The sequence below is a fragment of the Kryptolebias marmoratus genome, linkage group LG7, assembly GCF_001649575.2.
Source record: "Kryptolebias marmoratus isolate JLee-2015 linkage group LG7, ASM164957v2, whole genome shotgun sequence".
NCBI lineage: Eukaryota > Metazoa > Chordata > Actinopteri > Cyprinodontiformes > Rivulidae > Kryptolebias > Kryptolebias marmoratus.
In genome coordinates, this window is record NC_051436.1 from 10,057,106 (window position 1) to 10,073,967 (window position 16,862).

At 36.6% G+C, this 16,862-nt stretch overlaps 1 protein-coding gene and 1 long non-coding RNA gene across 2 annotated transcripts; both read left to right on the forward strand.

The window, feature by feature from the left end:
• Positions 1 to 5,718: 5,718 nt before the first annotated feature.
• Positions 5,719 to 8,745, forward strand: LOC119617228 (mucin-5AC-like). Its single transcript, XM_037976694.1, has 3 exons — positions 5,719 to 5,918; positions 6,392 to 6,451; positions 6,938 to 8,745. Exons 2-3 carry the CDS (start codon positions 6,409 to 6,411, stop codon positions 8,344 to 8,346), a joined length of 1,452 nt encoding a protein of 483 aa, XP_037832622.1. The 5' UTR covers positions 5,719 to 5,918; positions 6,392 to 6,408; the 3' UTR covers positions 8,347 to 8,745.
• A 5,724-nt stretch (positions 8,746 to 14,469) lies between these two features.
• On the forward strand, positions 14,470 to 15,587 carry LOC112451475. The gene is made up of 3 exons (XR_003040300.2): positions 14,470 to 14,521; positions 14,872 to 14,931; positions 15,133 to 15,587. It is a non-coding gene; the product is annotated as an uncharacterized LOC112451475 (long non-coding RNA).
• Positions 15,588 to 16,862: the final 1,275 nt, after the last annotated feature.

Here is a 16,862-nt window from a genome sequence, read left to right on the forward strand (position 1 = left end):
CCCCGACAACAACCACAGCTCCTCCAACTACAACCACAGCTGCTCCAAACACAACCATAGCTGCTCCATCATCAACCACAGCTGCACCAACAACAACTACAGATGCCCCGACAACAACCACAGCTGCCCCGACAACAACCACAGCTGCTCCAACCACAACCACAGCTGCTCCATACACAACCACAGCTGCTCCATCAGCAACCACAGCTGCACCAACAACAGCCACATCTGCTTCAGCAACTACCACAATTGTGCCAGAAACAACAACAACCACAAATGCCCTAACATTATCCACAGCTTCCCCAACAACCACAACAGCCCTAACAACATTAAACCCAGATGCTTCAACAAGTGCTGCCTCTAAAACAACAATTCCTGCCCTGACAACAACCACAGCTATGCTAACTTCTCCAATCACAACCACACGTGTTCCAACAACTACAGCTGCTGCCTTAACGACAACCACAGTTGTTTCAGCAACAACTATAGCTTCTTCAGCAACAGCTATAGCTGCTTCAGCAACTGCTACAACTGCCCCAACAAACACAGATGCAACAACAACCTCAGCTTCTCAAACAACAACCACATCTACAACTGCCTTAACAACAAACACAGCTGCTCCAACAACCTCTGCTCCCACAACAACCATTACTGCCCCAGTAACAACCACACTTGCAACAGCAACCACAGCTGGTCCATCAGCAACCACAGCTGCAGCAACAACAACCACAGCTGCCCCGACAACAACCACAGCTGCTCCAAACACAACCACAGCTGCCCCAACAACAACCACAGCTGCTCCATCATCAACCACAGCTGCACCAACAACAACCACAGCTGCTCCAACCACAACTGCTCCAAACACAACCACAGCTGCTCCAAACACAAACACACCTGCTCCAACCACAACCACAGCTGCTCCATCAGCAACCACGCCTCCCCCAAATACAACCACAGCTGCCCCAACCACAACCACAGCTGCTCCAACAGCAACCACAACTTCTACAACTCCTACTCCTGTAGTTCCCTCAGCCTTTGTGGTTGCAGCAACTATTGTAGAACTTTTTGTTGAACCACTTAAAGACAAGAACAGCAAAGAGTTTAAAAATCTTGAAAAAAGAGTGTGTGCAACGGTAAGTGTTACATAAAAACATCTTAGTAAAATTGTATAAACTGAATGTGTATTTTTTTTAAAACCTTAAAAACTTTTAGTCTAATGTTTTTTGCTTTCGTTTTTTTTTTTTTTTTTCACAGTTTGACAAAATCTACCGTACTAAATATGGTCCACGCTACATTCTTTGTTATGTTATTGCATTTAGGTAAGGTTTCACTGACTTATACCACACTTAATTTGTTTTTGTAAGCCAAGTCATAATGATACAGTATCTGGTATGTTATTCAGAGAAAAAAAATATATATATATATATAAATTCTACAAATTTGTAATTGTTCATAAATGTTCTGTATGTTTGTTTAAACTTTATGCATTTGTTTCTTGTAGATCTGTCATAATAAGAATGAATGGTACGGAAGCAGAAGTAGGGATAAAGTTTAATAAAACCACACCAACTGAACAAATCCCAGATGCTTCAGAGGTTAAAGAAACCTTAGTAGAGGCTGCGGCTGATACCAATGCCACCTACAACGTTACCTTTACCCCTGGCTCTATCACAGTAGAAGGTATGTAAAAAGTGTTCAAACGCTTCATGAAAATAGGTAAATATATGCCATCAGAAATATTGATATATTTTCTATTTGCTAATATTGTCCTCTATAGATATTTTTTTTCCTTATAAACAACCGGTTTAAAGAGATTCTCTTCCAAGTAGTTATTGTTTTTGTGCTATTTAAAAAAAAATAGTTACTGCCCTCACTAACTTTTTCTTCCCAAGTTTTTCCATCCCTTATATGGCTAGCAGCTTTTACTCACTCATTTTAAAAATTACAGTTATTTTTACCCTCGCTATTTTGTTTGTTGCTTAGTTTTTTTCTTCAAAACAAATATGACAACACCTTTTTTTCCCCATTTTTTACATTAGATTTCTTTTTTGTGTTCACAGTTGCTCCTGTAACAACAACCGTAGCCCCAACTTCAAATGCTGCAGTTTCTGGAAATACAACTGCAGCAATCACAGGTGCACCCACTAATGCTACCAGTGCCACGACTACTGTGACCAATCTAGCTACCAATGCTACGACCACAGCTTCATCTGCAACAAATGTAGGTCCTACTGCAGTGACATCTAACCCAGAAACAACAGCAACAACCACCACTACAACAACAACAACTGTTGAGGCAATAACAACGAGGCGTCTGAGGTTTAGGTCTGCTGGAGAGACATTTACAGCTGATCTAAAGAATCAATCATCTACTTCATTCAAGAATCGAGCTGCACTTATCAAGTCAAAGGTAAGCCTGTTTCTCAGAATCTCATCATAGCCAAATGTTTACTTGATAGTTTTACAAAAAATATGTTTTCTTAGAATCATACTTGAAGTATCCTTTTTTTTTTTTGCAAACACATCAATTTAACCGTATCTCTAGAAAATAATAATTGAGTGAATCGTGAGGAGAAAACAACAAAAATATAACACACACATATATACTGTATATATCTCACAGAGTAACACTAAGATTATTTGTATCTAGATTTGAAGCCTAAATCTAGTAGAAAGCGGGATCGAGAAAACCCTTGGGACACAACGTAAAAACCAACAGTCTAGAAAATGTTTAGTATCTTAAACCATCAACATCTTTCCAACTTCCAAATTTAGATTTCTTTGTGTGTTTTGGGGTTTAAAGAGAAGCATTTGCCAATACATTTTATAAGAGAAGTTGAGCTCATGTGTATCTGTATGACTTAGGAAGCTTTGTGAATAAATTTTACCTATGTTGAAATAATTGCTTTTATGTTTTGAGGCACAAGACTTTAAAATTTTGCAAATATTCACTTTTTTTCCTTTTGCAGCTCGAGCCATACTACCGACGACCATTTAACACATTCCGCTCTTTGGATGTGGTTTCTTTCAGGTAATTTCTTACTGCGTGCTAATAAAATTTTAAGATCTTTGATAATAAATTTGAACAAATGATTTCATGTTTCATTGTTTTTGCAGCAATGGATCAATAATCAACCACATGGACCTTCGATTTGCATCAAGATACGTTCCTAATGTCACTGAAATTGGAAGAGTTTTGGCTGATGCTGCTTCAAACGTCACGGCCTTCAACATTGACCTGAACGCTATTTTTGTGGATGGCATACGTAAGCAAAAATAAGTTCATGTTTTTTTTTGTGGGTTTTAAAAAAAAAAACAAAAATATGATTATCATTTGAACAAATTGCTAAAGAACTGTTTTCTTTTCTTTTCTTAACATTTACAGAATACTCAAGTGGGGTGAGCCACCAGATGAGCCTCATTACTGCGTTCTGCATGGTGCTGTTGTCATGGTTACTGTCAAGCCAGCACTAACGCCTCTGCTGATGTCTGGTGGAAATCCAAATAAATAACATTTAATGCTGACTCAGTTTAAATTAGAAATCAAGACCTTTACAAAAATGGTCATTTTCTTGTGTCCAGAAAGGACTGAAATTTGAAATAAATAAAAATACAGGTATGGTTCACAGAAATCATTAAGGGATGATGAAAAATTAAAAGTAAAAATGTAAATCTATAATGTCATCGAAATCTATGATGACAAAAAAGCTTTGTTAAAATTTTTTACTCTATCTGACGGCCTTGCAATCCAGTAAATGAGAGGAACAACTTTGAGCACTTTTGAAAATGAGTTTTAAAAATGAGTTTTGTCAAAGTCTTAATGTGGCGGTAATGTGGTTCATAATTATTTAAAGTGAAAATGAAGATGGGTTCTGAAGGGCTGCTTAGTTGGTGAAGCTATTTATGCAAATACCTGTGAATGCTAATTATTTAAACAAGTAAAAAAAATTAATATATCTTAATATATTGTACAATGAAGTACTGTTTTTCTTTTAAATGTATTAATGATAAAGAACCTTCTATATGATTCTTTTTCTTTCTAGAAAAACTTCAACTTTTCTAAATTTAAAAGCAAAACTTTACATTTAGATTACTGTATTAACCAGCTTCTGTCGTCTTAATATTCAATAGTCAAATAATACTTTGGTGTTTCAATTAAATAAACTCTTATGTTCAGACATTGTTGCTCTTTTTTTAAAATCTTCTTTACAGGCAACTGTGTTCAGTTTTTATTTGTATTGTTAGTGAAGGGATCACTGTCTACGTTACGTCATCCAGTAAACCCCATGTCCTATTTGTTGAATGTGCTCTGGGGGGGTCAACTGGAGATCTTATGTACTTGTTAAGAGCCCAGCACAAAGTCTGTTCCTCTGATCCAGAACCCAGCAGAGCAATAAAATTTACTACACTTACCCAATAAAGAGTCCAGAGACTAAGACAGGGGTCTCCAATCCTGGTCCTCGAGGGCCACTATCCTACATGTTTTTCTTGTTTCCCTGCTCCAACACACCTGATTCAGTGGTTAAATCACCTCTTCATGTTCTGCAGAGGCCTGTTAATCACCCATTGATTCAAATCAATTCATTCAACCTGTAAGCAAGTCTTCAGAAATGGACCTTTTCTTGCAGCACACATCCTCATATGTTTTTGCAAGGGTGAAGAGCTGGTTCAGTGTTCCAGAACGAGAATTAAAAAAAACATGAACCCTCCTAAATCTGAAGTTCGACTGTCAGCTGAACTCTCCTTGTCTGTATAAACTTTCTTAGGGTGGCTAAGTAATATGATCCCCCTAGATAAAAACCACTGTCTGGTCCTTTTATTTGCTTATAAAAAAAAACATAAAGGTCTATTGATCCAAAGGCACTACACCCAACCTCCATTTACAGTTTTTCTTAATTGTTTACACACATTTTCTAAAAGCACGAGAACAACAAGAGACTAGAGACAATGAACCAGTGAGGAAGAGGAGAAAGTGCCCAGGTTTTAAAGCTGAGGGTAATTAGGGGAAGTGGGCACAGGTGAGTGATTACAACTAGCAACAGGTGGAGATGGGCGTGGCAGGAAGACAAGAGATAAACAGAGGAGAAGTGAATGATGACAGAACACAAGAGGCAGAAACGATACAAATACAAAACATAAAAACAATAACCCTGAATACAAAAGAAATCTCTAAGAAAAAACAAAACCCAAATGTTTGATTCTACTTCCAGTTAGTTTCCTATTATTTCTGCACACAAACTTCCCTGTATTTCTAGAACTTGGTCCGGTCTCATTGATCTTCTGCTGTCATGAAAAAAATAATAAACACAACACAATATTTTGAACACAAATGTCATGTAATCACTTATATTAAACGTAGCTACTGCATTAGTGTTGTTTTGTTAGGGAGCATTTCACATAAATGTAATAGATAGAAATTCCTGTATCAAATTTGCCGTATTGTTACTCTGGTTCTACTTATAAGTCAAATATTCATTCTATTTGCCTAACAGTTTTAAGTTTGCCCTGAAGGGTGGTATTTTATTTATAAATTAACAGAAGATTTTTCTAAACATTGATGTCTGTTTTTTTGGCAACCATTTTACCTGAAAAGTATTGCTGTTTAGGTAGGTTTGCGTGACTTGTAAAAGCCTGCTTTGAATAACAGCTTTATGACATACAAACTGTACTAACATAGTTTAATGTTATTTTAACAGCAGCAACAGAACATTTCCTCTTCACTTTACAAAGCAAATGAACAAGGAAGCCACTCATCTGACCCAGGAATATGACAGACTTTTGACTTTGTTAAAAATTCCTGAAAAGGTTTTTGTAATTTAAAAAATATATATATTTACGTGTCACTTATGGTCGAAGGATTGCAAAAGCATGTGTGGGACACTGGTTTTTTGAAGTTCTCATCTTAAAGCTTATTGTGGGTAAGTACATTTACTCATGTTTGTAGCTTGTAAGTAAATGTGCCAATAATGTTTGCGATCTGACTATTTACTCTTTAAATCTATTTTATTGTCAGTTTATGTTCAAATATTTGGAAAGAAATGTGTATGTACTGGATTTCCATATTAGTATGAATCCTTTTGGAAGTTTTGATGAAATAACTGTTTAGTAAATTTCATAGTAAAAGTAAGAATATGAGCTTCTAATATTAAGGACATTGTCATCATTAAAGGCAAAATAACTTATTCAATCATTAGATTAATGTGCCTAAAAATACACATCATCAAATAATTACCATTAAACAGTGTCTGAGTTGTAAATGTTGTTGAACCTATATGCTTACAGGAAATCCAATATTCACTGCATAGAAATCTAAATGCTTCTGGGAACTGATGCAGAACCATTTTATGTGCAACTTCAGTGAACAAAGTCTTTGTAATGTTTGATTTTGCAGATTCAGGTGAAATCAAAATGAGGTGGAAAGAGATCATTTCGGTTCTTGTGATTCTAACAGGTAACGTATGTATGTGACGGTCAAGTAAATGACTTTAAATGTAGTCACAAACGCAACATTACTCATTACATAAAAGGTCATAAAATAAATGGAGACAGTGTGTGGCACCGGTTAAAGAATTTACTAAACAAATTGTTTACAAACCACAATATGATGATTTTGTGCAAATGTTGTTGTGTTATATTCAGATATGTGTCTAGGTCTAGCTGTAATAATAAACAACAAATCTTTAAAAAAAAACTCAACAAGATTAATCACAAATTAAAAACCTTTAAAATAAAGATGTCATTTTATAACAAAATTACTTATTTTGCAGTGAATGAACTATTGTGTAAACTGACAACCAAAAACAACAGTTTGTTGACATCAGTGTAAACGTATTGTGTTGTGTAAAATAAATGAAGTTCATCCACCAATTAGAAACTCTAAAAATTGGTTTGCACAGCACACAAATATTTATTACTTTTGTTTTTGTGTGTTTTACAGCTAAAACAACAACCACAATTGCTCCCACAACTGCTGCTCTATCTACAACTACAGTTGCTTCAGAATCACCAACAGTTGCTCCAAACATAACAACTACTGCTTCGAGAACCACTCTTGTTTCAAAAACAACAGCAGTTGACCGCGCAATGACTACAACAATTTCTACTACTACAACTCAAACAACTGTAGTTACTGCAACAACGACAACACCAGTTGCTTCAGAAACAACAACAGTTGCTTTAACACCAATCTGTTCTGCTGTGACAAACGGAGTTGATGCAACCGCACCCAGAATGGATTCATTAACCACAGTTGCTCCATCAACAAACAACGTTGCTTCAATATCATGCACAGATGCTACTACAATAACCAAAGGTACAACAACTACTACTACTGCTTCAACATCTGCAGTTGCTGCAACAACTACAACATCAGTTGCTTCAGAAACAACAACAGTTGCTTCAACACCACTCTGTGTTACATTGACAAACAGAGTTGATGCAACCGCACACAGAATGGATTCATTAATCACAGTTGCTCCATCAACAAATAAAGTTGCTTCAACATCAAGCACAGATGCTACTACAATAACCGAAGGTCCAACAATAACTACTACTGCTTCAACAACTGCAGTTGCTGCAACAACTACAACACCAGTTGCTTCAGAAACAACAACAGTTGCTTCAAACATAACTACTGCTTCGAGAACCACTCTTGTTTCAAAAACAACAGCAGTTGACCGCACAATGACTACAACAATTTCTACTACTACAACTCAAACAACTGTAGTTGCTGCAACAACAACCCCGATTGCTACACCAGGTGCAATATTTGCTCCATCAACAAAGACAGTTCCTTTACCAACAACCAGAGTGGCTACAGCAACAACAATTACTTCAACTGCAACCACAGTTGTTCCAACGACAAACACAAATTGTCCCACAACAACCACATCTCCGTTGGCAACTCCTACTGCAACAACAACAGCTGCTGCAACCACAACTACAGTTGATCCAATAACAACTGCAACTAACCCAATGATCACTTCCTCGTTAGCAACAACCGCAGTTGCTCCGACAACTACTACATTTACTCCTCCAACAACTATTGCTCAGTCAACTATCACAATTGTCCCAGCTCCAATCCCAAATGCTTCACTAACAACAACTGCTGTATCTGAAGTTGCTAATGCTACAACTACCCAATATGAAAGTGTAATTTGTATTTGTTGGTGCAACTCTACAGATGCTCGTACCAATAACGTGACTACTTCAAAGAAAGCAACTACTGCAAACTCAACATTGACTAACTTTATTTCAGTCACAGATGAATCAAGTAGAGTCAGCCACAAGATCAGCCTCATCACTGCAACTTTAATGGTGTTGTTGTCATGGCTACTATCATGGTAGCAATAGCATCTTGATTTATTTCTGTTGGAAATCTTACTAAAGAAATGTCAATTTTTACTGATATGATGATGTTTTGTTTTGCATGGAAATTAAGACCTGAGGGTCTTAAAATCCTTTCTTTAAAAAGCACAGCTTTAGCCACGTAAAAAGGTCTTTGCATATTTATATTTATGTAAACTTCTGTGTACAGACGAGTATTGTTTCCTTTTAGTTTCTAAACTCTCCTTTGCATGTAGTTGATCTCACGCAGGTTCATAAAATAGGAAAATTCAGGAAGAAAAACAATACTTCCTTATTTTTTTGTTCATTGGCACAGAAGTAGTAGGAGGACTGAACGTCACAGAATGTTCATGGCATGCAAATCCAAATTTTGAGATTAACATCAAGTAAAAAAAAAAACTTGGTTATCTAAAAGGAAATACAAATATGTAAAGTCTCATGTTTATGGGTTCTCTTACTCTCTTTCACTGCATCGCTGCATGGCCTTATGAAAAAACAAGCAACTTATACCTTTAAATATTAATAAAAGACCCAAAAACTTGTTTCCACAATCTAGGGATAAAAATCAATTAAAGAATGTTGTAACAATCAACAAAGATTGCTTTAGATTCAGTGTTATTTCTGAGGTCAAAAATTGCAAATGTAGCCAGAGAAAACGGTTTTGAGTCCGAATGTCTACCAGTGTCTTCCGTTTTAAATTTGAATTGTTCAAATAAAGTTTTTCCAGCTGTCAATCTGTGAGTCCTGCGTTTAATTATGAAGCCAACCAAGAACCTTTTGACGAGCCCTGCCAGGCTTGGATAAGGCTGATCCAGCTCTTTTTTTCATGCCCACTGTCATCATTGAACCGCATACAGCTGCAAAATAAAATACTCTGCAGAGTTCTCTGATAGAGGAGCTATCCAGACCCTCACCTGTGACTCGTGAAACCAGATAAAATCGACTTTGGAAAGACATGTCTGTCATGATCGGGGTGGAAGGAGGCGAACCCTGAGCGCAGACTTATATTGAAAAAAAAAACTAATTTATTTAGAAATAAAAGGCAAACCAAAACAAAGGCTGACGTGGCAGCAAAACCTAAACTAAATGGAAAAACATTAACTAACTAAACGAAACCTGAACAGACCTGAGACAAGAGATGAACCAATGGGAGACGACGAGACACGAGCAAACGGAAGGACAGCACATCAGGGAGGCAAAGTGTGACAATGAATCAGCAAGGAAATGTGGAAAGTGACTGGGTTTTAAAAGCAGAGGGTGATTAGTGGAAGTGGACACAGGTGAGATGATTATGGAGCTAGAGGCAGGTGTAGATGGGTGAGAACAGGGAAGAGAGAGAGTGTGACTGAGGAGAAGTGAATGGTGGCTGAGGCACAGGGAAGAGACAACTAAATAACACAAACAATAAACTCAAACTGAAACATGAAGACAAAACAAAATAAAAAAACCAAGATCCTAACAATGTCTGCACTTTGGTCCTTCACACCTGTGGTCTAAAAGTACCTATACATATGAAGTAATGCTTTTAAAGGGACTTTTTATGTTCATTTTAAGAGAAAGAGTCTGATCCAAACTAACTCAAGCAAAACACATACAGACTTCTTTGTTTACTTCTTTTTTCAAGTCATACAATTAAAGAAAGCCTGGTCCCTTGGCAAAATCTAAAGAAATGAGGGATGTCTCGAGAGTTTTTCACAGTACAGTAAATTAAAGTGAAACCACAACAAACACAAAAATGAGCTCAGAACTTCAGTGTTTTTCTGAATTACAGTCACACCTAAAATATGATGCAAGGTATCATTTCAAAAATCACATATGAGCAGCTTTTTTTAATCAAATACCATATTTTCTGCACTATAGAGCACACTAGATTATAAGACGCACTGACAATGAATGGTCCATTTTCGAACTTTTCTCATATATAAGGCACACCGGACTATAAGGCGCATTAAGCGAAACAAAACAGCCCCCTGTCTTTTCAGAGAATACTGCACCGACGTAAAGGCCACCACATACTCGGGCGTACTTCACTCCGCGGAGGTCCGTGCCGACCCAACGCGGACTCGAAGCAGACATCTGCTGGACACATTTGCGCAAAGATCAATTTTTATGCCCGCATACGCGTTCTCTGTGTCGCACATTAAACTGCCCTGGGCGAAACGGTGTTCACATCAAACTGTTTTGTGTGCAACACCAACCGCTCTCAGGTGAGAATCGGCGCCACGGCGCAGCGTGACCACCACTCTCTGTGTAGCACTGGCAGGTGTGCGGTGGCTGCCCTGGTGGTGAAGAAATGGGGCTTAAGGCACCTTCTTTTGTTTTTGTTTTAAAGCTAAAAGGCAAGCGATACCTTCCTCCTCATCTGGTGATGCCATGACTGAAGGTTGTCATGGGAGAATTTTAGGCAATCTGCACGGTGGAATATGAAGTATCAACTGTCCGCAGATAGTCCACCCAGAGTCCACACGGCTCACGGAGTACGCCCAAGTATGTGGGGTCCTAAGGCTGCAAGCGGTGCAGCATTGTAGTTTACAGAAGTCGTACTAAAACATTACGACTTCTTACAATATATGAGGCGCTCCAGACTATAAGGCGCACTGTTGTTATTTGAAAAATTTGAATGGTATATGTTTCTGCATTCAAATCAGAATGCACAATGGAATGGAAACGTACATGTTTCCTATGTGTGCATAATTTCCTGGTATTTCCTTTCACACAATAACTTTCCACAGCCTTGCTGAGGTTACATTTTATGCAGGTGTCTGAACGTGACACCGAACTTACAATACCGTTCCCAAACTGTGCAAACTTTGCGCCGTCATGACACAGTTTGAAAGCACTGATGAGCATGTTGTTAGTTCATGTGTGAGATAACATCTGCAGACTTTAGCTGTCCTTTGGTCAAAATGACACACGAGGCCTCAGTTTTAACACTGAGGCTTCGTGAGGCCTTTATTAGCACTGATGTCAAGCCTTTGCGTGCTCCCCAGCCAGCTAACCCTAGTAAGGATGCAATATTTAAATCATACTTGAAGACATTTCTATTTAATGATATCCACATCCATCATGGTCAAAACATGAAATACTACATCTGGGAGAACCAGACATATCCATATTCATAAGCATAAATCTTGACTCTACTAAAGGGGTTGACGTGTAACTTCAAAACGCTCTCTGTTATTTTATTTTGCAGATTAAAACAAAACCAGAATGAAGTCTGGATGGATCATATCAATTCTAGTGATTCTACTAGGTGATGTACAATATATGGCTTTATTGGGGAAATTTGTGTTGGAATAAAAAAAGAAGAAGAAAAGAAAAAAATACAATTCCTTTCTTCTAAGTAGTTATTGTTTTTGTGCTTTTTTAAAAAAAAAACTGTTACTGCCTTCACTAACTTTTTCTTTCCAAGTCATGAGATATTTATTTTCCCATCCCTTATATGACTAGCAGCTTTTACTCACTCATTTTAAACATGACAAACATTGCTCAGATCACTTACCACCAAGTTATTTTTACCCTCTCTATTTTGTTTGTTGCTTAGTTTTTTTCTTCAAAACAAATATGACAACACCTTTTTTTCCCATTTTTTACATTAGATTTCTTTTTTGTGTTCACAGTTGCTTTTGTAACAACAACTGTAGCCCCAACTTCAAATGCTGCAGCAAGCAATGCTACGACCACAGCTTCATCAACTACAAATACAGCAACCAATGCTTCGACCACAGCTTCATCTGCTACAAATACAGCAACCAATGCAGTAACATCTAACCCAGGAACAACTGTTGAGGCAAAAACAACGAGGCAAATGACGTTTACATTTACAGCTGATCTAACGAATCAATCATCTACTTCATTCAACAATCTAGCTACACTTATCCAGTCAACAGTAAGTCTGTTTCTCAGAATTTTACATATGTTGAAATAATTGCTTTTATGTATTGAAGCACGAAACTTTAAAATTTTGCAAATATTCACTTTTTTTCCCTTCTGCAGCTCGAGCCATACTACCGACAACCATTTAAAACATTTTGCTCTTTCGATGGGGTTTCATTCAGGTAATTTCTTACTGCGTGCTGATAAAATTTTAAGATTTTTGATAATAAATTTGAACAAATGATTTCATTTTTCATTGTTTTTGCAGCAATGGATCAATAAACAACCACATGGATCTTACTGTTACTGAAATTGGAAGAGAGTTGGCTAATGCTGCTTCAAACGTCACAGACTTCAACATTGACCTGAACGCTACGTGTTTTGCAAATGGCATACGTAAGCAAAAATAAGTTCATGTTAAAAAAAAAAACACAAAAATATGATTATCATTTGAACAAATTGCTAAAGAACTGTTTTCTTTTCTTTTCTTAACATTTACAGAATACTCAAGTGGGGTGAGCCACCAGATGAGCCTCATCACTGCGTTCTGCATGGTGCTGTTGTCATGGTTACTGTCAAGCCAGCACTAACATCTCTGCTGATTTCTGGTGGAAATCCAAATAAATAACATTTAATGCTGACTTAATTTAAATTAGAAATCGAGACCTTTACATAAATGGTTGTTTTCTTGTGTCCAGAAAGGACTGAAATTTGAAATAAACAAATAAAAATACAGGTATGGTTCACAGAAATCATTAAGGGATGATGAAAAATTAAAAGTAAAAATGTAAATCTATAATGACATCTAAATCTATGATGACAAAAAAGCTATGTTGAAATTTTTTACTCTATCTGATGGCCTTGCAATCCAGTAAATGAGAGGAACACTTTTGAAAATAAGTTTTAAAAATGAGTTTTGTCAAAGTCTTAATGTGGCGGTAATGTGGTTCATAATTATTTAAAGTGAAAATGAAGATGGGTTCTGAAGGGCTGCTTAGTTGGTGAAGCTATTTATGCAAATACCTGTAAATGCTAACTATTTAAACAAGTAAAAAAAATTAATATATCTTAATATATTGTACAATGAAGTACTGTTTTTTCTTTTACATGTATTAATGATAAAGAACCTTCTATATTCATGATTCTTTTTCTTTCTATCTGTTTATAAAATCATTGAAGAAAAGCTTAAACTTTTCTAAATTTAAAAGCAAAATTTTACACTTAGATTACTGTAATAACCAGCTTCTGTTGTCTTAATATTCAATAGTCAAATATTACTTTGGTGTTTCAATTAAATAAACTCTTATGTTCAGACATTGTTTCTCTTTATTTTTCAAATTCTTCTTTACTGTGTTCAGTGTGTTCAGTTTTTATTTGTATTGTTAGTGAAGGGATCACTGTACGAGGTGCCTCTATCATGTCATCCAGTGAACCCCATGTCCCATTTCTTGAATGGTCTCTGGGGGGGTCAACTGAAGACTGGAGATCTTATGTACTTGTTAAGAGCCCAGCACAAAGTCTGTTCCTCTGATCCAGAAACCAGCAGAGCAATAAAACTTACTACACTTACCCAATAAAGAGTCCAGAGACTAAGACAGGGGTCTCCAATCCTGGTCCTCGAGGGCCACTATTCTGCATGTGTTACTTGTTTCCCTGCTCCAACACACCTGATTCAGTGGTTAAATCACCTCTTCTTGTTCTGCAGAAGCTTGTTAATCACCCATTGATTCAAATCAAGTGTGTTGGAGCAGAGAAACAAGTAAAACATGCAGGATAGTGGCCCTGGAGGACCAGGGTTGGAGACCACTGGACTAAGATTTGTGCAAAAAAGTGAAAGATTGCATCAAGGCCCTGCAAGTGCTGAGCAGTGTACATGAGAGTCAATCTGCAGCAGTTATCTCAGAAATCCTGTAATGTGCTTGATTTCAGCTGCTGTTTCCATGAGTTATTAAATTAACTTTTACGCATTTAGATTCTGACTTTGGAAATGGACCTTGCTTTACAGCACAAACCCTCATATATTTTTGCAAGGGTGAAGAGCTGGTTCAAATAAGTGTTTCTGAATTCAAATAAGAATGCAAAATGGAATGGAAAACATGCACGTTTCCTATGTGTGCATAATTTCCTGTTACCTTTTTTTCACAATTACCTTTTTTGAATAGGGGCTCAAGATGAAAAAAACCTGTTTTTGTCTCATCTACATAAGCAGGGTGTTATAAAACCCAAAGTACCAGTAGGTTTCACCATCATTTCACAGAGCAGCCAAGCAGAGGAAGGTTACATATCAGACTATCAACAGGTATTGTATATTTGTTCCTAATAAGGTCTGGGGGGGTCACTTAAGATTAAAAGGTTAAATTGGGGACACTTAATTAAAAACTTTACTGTGTATATTTCAGGTTTCAGGTAAGTGCATTTGTTCACGTTTGTAACTCACTGTATTTATACTAGTTTATCTAATTAAACTTTTTAACATTAAAAAGGAAAACATTCAAAAGGAAAAAATGTAAATATTTTTGTGGTTTTACATTTCCTCAGACTAATATATTCCTCTGACAAATGTAATTTTTTATTTATTTTTTCTGAAAACATCCTTCAAAAGCGGTTGACGTGTAACTTCAAAACTCTCTCTCTTATTTTATTTTGCAGATTAAAACAAAACCAGAATGAAGTCTGGATGGATCATACAAATTCTAGTGATTCTACTAGGTGATGTACAATATATGGCTTTATTGGGGAAATTTGTGTTGGCATAAAAAAAAAAGAAGAAAAGAAAGAAATGGCTATTTATGGTGTTCATAATGTTATGGCTTATTAACAAAAATATAAAATGAAATGTGGTGCTAATGAAACTGAAGTTTGTTTTGTTCCCCAAACAACTGCAATGGTTGCTTCAACGACCAACAACAGTAGCCTCAACTACAGCTGATTCAACAAATACCACAGCAGCTCCAACAACAACCACAGCTTTTTCAACATCGACCACACCTGCTTCAACAACGATCACATCTGCTACAGATGGAGGAAGTCACAAGCTCAGTCTCATGACTACATCCTGCATGGTGCTGCTGTCTGTGTTGTTCTCGGCCCGTTAATAATGTCTCTGCTGATTTCTATTGAAACTTCTATGAGAAAATGTTCATTCTTATAGGCATGAACAAGGACTCTGTTCCACTTGGACACCAAGACCTTCTCATGTTTTCAAATTGTAAAATGACATGAAATAAATCTTCGAATAAATAAATTAGTTGTGGTTCAAACATAGCAAACGTTAATTCCTGATAGAACAAATGTTGCTGGGAGCATTTTATTATTTTCTTGGCTTACAGCCCTGAATCCAGTCCATTAAAAAGTAACTTTAAGAACATCTGTGCAATTATAATTGACAACCAAGTTTCACTTCACTCATTTACGGATTTGATTATGTTGTGCTTGATTGCATCAAGGTTTGCTGTTTATGCAAAGCCAAAAGAGTTCTAACCCTTGATTATTCTGCTTTTAAAATGGAAAATGTTGGAACAATGTCCTTTAAGAATGTCCCATTTTTATCTTTATTATATTTATGCTTTCATGATTTTAATGTACTCTGTATTCGGTACTCTTTCATTTTTGCCTTTTTCCTGTAACTACTTGAAACAAATATAAAAACCAAACCTTTAAAACTCCATTATGATTTAGCTTCTGAAATCTAAGGCATATATTTATATATATATATATATATATATATATATATATATATTAAAGCGTGTGAAGTACCATGTAAACATTTCAAATAAGGGAACTGATATATCCGTTGTTTCTATTTATTATTCACATTTCTCAATCCCACATTGGCCTGTAAATTGTTCAGGTGAAGAAAAATGATCATTTCCTCATATCTGTGCAATGGCACAAAAGGAACATCTGCTTCTATTTACAAGGTCCACAGCAGAAAAAACAGCTTCTAACACCAAAGATTCCCATTATGTCAATATAACAAAAAAAAACTATAACAAGACAAATTCTATTCTCTGTGAAAAATGCAGAGTGAGTGCTAAATGGCTGCTAAAACTTACTGAAGAAGTTGAGCTGTTAAAGCTACAAGAAGCAGAACCCAGCAAAAGGACACAAAAACTGAGCATGTAACAATGGTTTTGACAAAACTGAAACTAAAAGATTTCAATGTTTTTCCGTGTGCAAAATTTTCAAGTAAAGTCAACGTGACTAAAACCAACAGTCCCGGCACCCCTCTTCTGAATGAGCTGAACTTTTTGATACATGAGTGGCTAAAATAGAACAAAGTAGGCAGTACTTGCAAAAACAGCACAGAAAAATAAAGCTAAAAAAAAAAAAAAAAACAAGGAATACGCTGAATCAGTGCCACACATTATTATTAATAAACCATAATCATCAAACATGTTTTACAAACTAGCTGTTGTGCAGTAACCTTTGAAATAATCATCCTGTTTTGCCTGTTTTGCTCCACTGAGCTCAACAACTGGTGCTGCAGGTTTGGTTTAGAGTTGTATTCAGTTTTATGAACGCCCAGTTCAAGGGGACACGGCCAACTGGGCGCACAGGTGTCCGACATGAAGGAGGACAGTAAGGAGACAGGTCGACTGACTATCCCGAGTGGTACCATTCATGTGGTGAGGGGGGAG

Coding starts and splice junctions, on each gene's coding strand:
- LOC119617228 (XM_037976694.1), top strand. CDS start 6,409: ATGAGGTGGAAAGAGATCATTTCGGTTCTTGTGATTCTAACAG. Junction 6,452..6,937: donor GGTTCTTGTGATTCTAACAG/GTAACGTATGTA, acceptor TGTGTTTTACAG/CTAAAACAACAACCACAATT.